A 6,652-nucleotide genomic window follows, 5' to 3' on the forward strand; every position below is an offset into this window, starting at 1 on the left:
AAGTTATTTTTATTTTGCATTTACATTTTTCCATGTAATATTTTTCTATTTTCATCATAAGGATTTTCATAACTAATTCATACAATTGCTAACTTTTTTTTCAGACAGCAAATAATGTTACATCAGTTATTCTGCTTGGATTTTCAAATCTCCAAAATTTCAAAGTCCCATTCTTCTTTCTACTGGTTCTCATTTACTGTGCAACCATTTCAGGGAATTTTCTAATCATTACCCTTTTTCTGCTGAGTAAAACCCTCCAGTCCCCCATGTACTTCTTCATTACTCAGCTGTCATTGTGTGACATCCTGCTGACTACAGACATCGTTCCTACCCTTCTTCTTACTGTACTGTACGGGGGAAGCTCTGTGACTCTCATCGGATGCATCTTCCAATTTTCCTTCTTTGTTATGTCGGAGTCCTCGGAATGTCTTCTACTGTCGGTGATGTCTTACGATCGTTATCTGGCCATTTGTAACCCCCTTCGTTATAACTCTATAATTAATCACATGTTTTGTGTGGTATCTGTAACTATAGTTTGGTTGATTGGCTTTACTGTGATGTTCATGTATATGATATCTATGTATCATCTGCATTATTGTGGACCACATTTTATTGACCATTTCTACTGTGACCTAGAACCTATTCTGCAGCTCTCTTGCTCAGATACGACCACAATCTATAAAGAAATTCTTCTAATTGGTGTTTTAAATGGATTTAGCCCTTTTGTAATAATTGTGATATCTTATGTGTGTATTGTCATTACCATAATGAAGATCCCATCCAACACCGGTAGACATAAAGCCTTCTCCACCTGTAGCTCCCACCTCACTGTGGTTTCCATGCTTTATGGGACATTATTCATTGTTTATCTTTTTCCATCAAAGGGTAAATCCCTGACCCTGAGCAAAGTTTTATCTCTGATTTACACTGTACTGACCCCACTGCTTAATCCTATTATATACACTCTGAGGAACCAGGACTTTAAAAAAGCTTTTCATAAACTAAGACTTGTCTGATATAGAGAGTGAGAAAGGGATTATCATCCCATGGACTATGTTCAGTAAATGAGTGCCTTGATCAGACACAGCTAGAAGCACAAGTAGGTCCCAGAAACAAATGTTCTGCTTGTCGCTCCTTGTTACAACATACCAATAAATGTGTAATTGTTGTCTTCCGAGAGAGAAGTGGAATGCCCTTGCCTACAGCATATGATGGAGATGATGTCTACTTACATTTTGCTTGAGAAGACTATCCAGATTCTGCTACAGGTAGAAGGATGTAGACAAGGAGGTGGAACAAGGCTAAACAGAGAAGACAAATTGAACAAAGAAGCAGGAAATATATTTGCATCTCTGATTTTTTTTTGTTGTCATAGATGAATGCATCAATTTTTTAAAATCCTGCAAACCATGTGAAAGCTGTACACTGCCGAGAAAAAGGGTAACAAGGTTTTGAACTTTTGACTTTCAGGCTCTTTAACGCACCTTCCACTACTGCTTCACATGTGAGACTACCATCATTTTATTGACAATACAGATAGGAGAACCTGAAAGAAATGTTTGGCGTTCGTACCAGACAGTCACTATTTGGCTGTAAACACCGAACACAGACTTTATCCTGAAGTTTGGTGCAGTGTTCGGGGGTAAGTCCCTAGAGAGAGAGAGAGTATTAGTATTTTGTAATTCCACCTTTGGTTTTCAACACTGCTGAATCCTTTTTAGCATGCTCTCGATCGGATTCAAGCATGTCTTGACATAAATCTGATCCCAGGTCTCTTCTACACGTTCCCAAAGTTAGTACATACAGGTCTACTCACTTGGGTTGAGGTCTAGGTACTATGGGGGCCAATCCAGCACCTCTACTTCAATGTCACTGAACTTTTTCTTCACGAATCTCGACATATGCTTCGGGTCATTGTCTTGCAAGAACAATGTGTCTTCTTTTTCCTAAGGAGATAATGTTGTTCAGAAGTACTCGTCATGCAAAAAACAGGTCCTCATATGGCAGCAGAAAGGTTGAAAAAAGTTATGGAACTTGTAAGGAGGTGAAAGCAACAAATTAAATATGCAAAAACAAAAAATCACCAGTTGGTTATGAAACTATAGAATTTTAGTAAATTTACACTTTTTTTTTGTTAATAATCATAATGCACTCAAAATAACGAGATGAACTAAGAACACTCTCTGAAGTCTAGGTTTTATGTAGTAGGGCATAATGCAAAAAATCTAGTACATAAAAAGTCTTAAAATTAGGTAAATACAACCTCAGAAAAACAAGAACACCATGTCAGTATTTATTTATCAATAACTGGGCTACAATGCAGAACATTTTGTTCATGGTTTGAAACAAGTGATGACTGGTGATGAGAATTCCATGTGGTCTGATCTGACTGCCTTTAAAAACCATGGTAAAAGGAACAAAATTCTGTAGGGTTTACGCTTGAAAAGAAATCCCAAATACTGTTTATTGCCAGACATTTGTACAGGAGTGGAATTCTATTCTCATTGATTGCTTTCTTAAAGTCATGACTCTGATCATTAGGCACGAGGAGAAGAACATGCCAAATGGAACTTAAAGGGAGCCTGTCACCCTCAAAATGCATTTTAAATGGGATATACTGTACATAGTTATGAGCGAGAATGTTCGGATAACCCTTTCGGCGAGTATGCTCGGGCGAGCACCGAGTATCTTCAGCGTACTCGGTGATATGTTTGAATGACTCCCGTGTGCAAGGTTTGCTACTTTTTGACAGCTTTAATACATGTGAAGAATGCCTAAGAAACAAGAATTCCTCACATGTATAAAAGCTGTCAAACAGTCGCAAATCATGCAAACGGGAGTGATTCAAACATATCACCAAGCACGCTGTAAATACTCGGTCCTCGCCCGAGCATATTTGGCAAAAGGGTTAACCGAACATACTCGCTCATCACTAGATATACAGTGTTGTAGGGAATTTAGTCCCTATAACAACCATAGTGGCAATGTATCTATTACTGGTACAGTGCCTGAGAAATTAACTTTTAACTCATATGCAAATGAGGAGGCCTCAGCGCACCCTTTGCACGGCCAAGAGTATGGTGCACATTTCGCCTCCTCATTTGCATATTGGGGTCCTTCCTCTGCTTTTGATTGCATGTGTTCTCTTTCCACAGTGAGCACTGTTTGAATGCTCCTGGCGTGTTTGTGGCCGCTCGCACACGCAATGCCTGGGATCAGATTTCGGTCGCGACATGCTTAAATCTGATCGGGAGCATGCCCGGAAGGATTCAGGCAGTGTTGAAAGCCAAAAGGGGGATTTACAAAATACTAACAAAATAATGAAAATGTACATTTAGAATTTTAGGTGCAATGCAGTAACAATGCAGTGACATGACAAGAATCTCCATATCTATTTACATGCAAAATAGTAAGTCAAATTTATGTATGAGATAGCCAAGAGGATTATCTATAAAATGATGGGAGTCTCACGTTCAAAGCAGTAGAGTATCATGAGATATTGCCTGAATGTCTAAAGCTCATAACATTGTTACCCTTTTTCCCGTCAGTGTAGCTATTAACATGCATCATTTCATATGTAAATCTCTTATGTACTGATTCATCTTTGTATGTAATCTGTATAATAGGTTCTGTATGTCGAGAACATATTGGTACCCAACTGCTTTTCAACTTTTCTCATCATTCAGCACACCCTCACTTTAACACTGTTTTCCTTTTTACTCACTCATATAATCACTTCTATATATACCTAATGATGGGTGAGTGTACAGATCTGTTTCCAGGTACCATGCTGCTCACTCGCTCATCTCCATGTCTGATGTACATTCGTAAAATGTGGCAGGGCTTTGGCTTTTTGCGCACATGTATGATCAGAGTTGACGGGCGTGTGGGCAGTTGTTGGGTCCACGGACCTGGATGCACATGCGCTTCGAACACAAAATCTGATCATGTGATTGCATTAGCCGGATATTTAAGATGGACACCTTGACACCTTTTTCTATGCCACTGGAAGAAGCCACCTACGCTAAACGCACGGTGGGGATTTTTCCTGGTGGGCTGTTTGGACACAACTAATGGATACATAGCCTTTATTATTTGCATTTATGTGACTATTACCAACTGGGATTTACGCATATTTTTTTACTTTGTGTTTGGCTTATAACTGCTGACTACAGCCAGTAAAATAGCTTTATAATATGTCAGTATAGCCTGATCAAGTATATGACTGCTGTATTTGTAAGTTTTTTCTAATATCTAATCTGTGTCTCCTCCCATTCACTTTCGTCCCATTGCTTCTAGTCTTTCCTTGTGCAAATGAGAATAAAGATGATCCTTCTACAATGTGACTGCCCTTGAGATATTTGTAGACAGCTATTAAGTCTCCTCTCAGTCTTCTTATTTTCAAGCTAAACATTCCCAAATCCTGTAACCGTTCCTCATAGGACATGGTTTGCAGACCGGTCACCATTCTGGTCGCTCTTCTCTGAACTTGCTCCAGTTTGTCGATGTCTTTTTTAAAATGTGGTGCCCAAAACTGTACACAGTATTCCAGATGAGGTCTGACCAAAGAGGAGTAAAGTCCGATAATGACTTCACGTGATCTAGACTGTATGCTTCTGTTAATACATCCCAGAATTGTATTTGCCTTTTTTGCTGCTGCATCACACTGTTGACTCATATTCAGTCTATGATCTATTAGTATACCTAAGTCTTTTTCACATGTACTGTTGCTTAGCTCTATTCCTCCCATTTTGTTTATCCTTTTTTTATTTTTATTGCCCAGATGTAGTACTTTGCATTTTTCCCTGTTAAAAAACATTCTGTTAGTTTCTGCCCACTGCTCCTGTTTATTTAGGTCTTTTTGAATCCTAGCTATCCCTCCTAGCTTTGTGTCATCAGCAAATTTAATCAGTTTACCCTTAATTCCTTCATCTAAATCATTGATAAAGATGTTGAACAATAGAGGTCCCAGGACAGATGTTGACCTGGAATACTTTGAGTACTATTTTAAATCTTAAGTGATCAGGTAATCAGGGCAAATAATATCTACCTGATCATCCTGACCTCTCTGTGAAAGTGTTAATGAAAGCTCTGTCTTGGAACCCCTTCTCTTATCCATCTATACCTTTGGCCTGGGACAACTCTAAATTCCATGGTTTCCAGTGCCATCATATGTTAATGACACTCAATCTACCTTTTTTGTGAAGATATTACATCTCTGTTGTCCAGAATAATAGAGCGTTTTTCAGTAGTGATGAGCGAGCACTAAAATGCTCGGGTGCTCGTTGCTCGGTTCAAGCAAATCGTAATGCTCAGGTGCTGGACCCGAGTAACGAGCCCAATGTAAGTCAATGGGAAATGTGAGCATTTTTCCAGTGGCCCTCCCAGAGTTCTGCAGAGGGCCTAAAAATTGGTCAAATCGATGGAAACAGTGCTCAAATGACATGGAGACAGCATGGGGAAGACCCCTGGAAGCATTTCTGACTCCCAGGTCACCGCTGTGAGCAATGTTGCCAGAGTATTACTACACTTTTATGGACTGACAATAAAACATACAAAAATGGAGCCAAAATGTATTTTCCTGGGAAATGGGGCTATGTTCACCCGTAGCGTTTTTGATGCATTTTTGCTCTTTTGCATTGCTTTCAACGTTGAAAAATAAATTCATCAATAAATGTAATTTTAATATTTTACTACCTTATCTGGCCATGTGGGGTGTGAGACATGATCAGACATATCCAGAATGAACGCTCATTTCCAGTTGATAATACAATCCAGCACATGTCCCTATTTTAAAAGCAGCTAACAGCGTTATCAACAGGGTATAATACAATAATCTTTGTCTAGATGCCTGAAAGACGTTATCCCAACTGCTATACAAATCTCACATAAGAAAGGTAATATAGTACGACAGATAATAAAATTTAAGCGGCTCCGAAGAGGTTTTTTTGGTACATTGCATTGTAAAGGAATGCAAGGAACCCTGTCTGCTTTCATCATTTTCTAATTACAGATCACCATTAAAAATTATTAATCGGTCAATGAGTGCATGGAAAATATCAAGTAATGAACTGTAGAAGAGATATATAATAAACAACACTCATCTCCAGCTGATGATACCTTGCACCTGTCCCTAGTGTAAATGCAGCAAACAGCAGTATCAATAGGGAATATATATATATATTTTTTGCAGCAGAAGTACACAGTAAAAGACAATAATACCTGGATGGATAGGTGTAATACACAATTCCATACTGCGATGGCTCACTCGTAAATTAATTTCAGATAAGAGAGGTAATATTGTAGAATATAGAATCAATTTGAATTGTCTTTCCCATTATTAAAGAGTGGCTCTCCTGTACTGTTATTGCGTATATGTTATAATACCCCGGTGCCACTAAAAACCATGTTCTGACAAAACGCTAGTGGCCAGGGCCAAGTAAAGAGACAGTTCATGCCTCGTGTCCAGCTTGGATACCCAGTAGTTGAAAGGCTCTGAGAAATCATGGAGGACACTGGTACAGTGGCCAAGATAGTCCTTCAGCATCTTCCCAAATGTTCCCTTCCTTGTCAGAGTAACCCACGCATCATGGCTTGGGCGTTGGGAAGGCCTTACAAAACTGTCCCAGACCTTTGACAGCGTTTCCCTGCT

The 6,652-nt window shown here is 39.1% G+C and overlaps 1 protein-coding gene across 1 annotated transcript; it reads left to right on the forward strand.

The window, feature by feature from the left end:
* Nucleotides 1-266: 266 nt before the first annotated feature.
* Nucleotides 267-1,016, forward strand: LOC141167565 (olfactory receptor 5V1-like). Its single transcript, XM_073654955.1, has one exon. It carries the CDS (start codon nucleotides 267-269, stop codon nucleotides 1,014-1,016), a length of 750 nt encoding a protein of 249 aa, XP_073511056.1.
* The last annotated feature ends 5,636 nt before the right edge of the window (nucleotides 1,017-6,652 follow it).

Source organism: Phyllobates terribilis, unplaced genomic scaffold (assembly GCF_046119375.1).
Source record: "Phyllobates terribilis strain yellow unplaced genomic scaffold, ASM4611937v1 Scaffold_11__3_contigs__length_659146591, whole genome shotgun sequence".
Lineage (NCBI taxonomy): Eukaryota > Metazoa > Chordata > Amphibia > Anura > Dendrobatidae > Phyllobates > Phyllobates terribilis.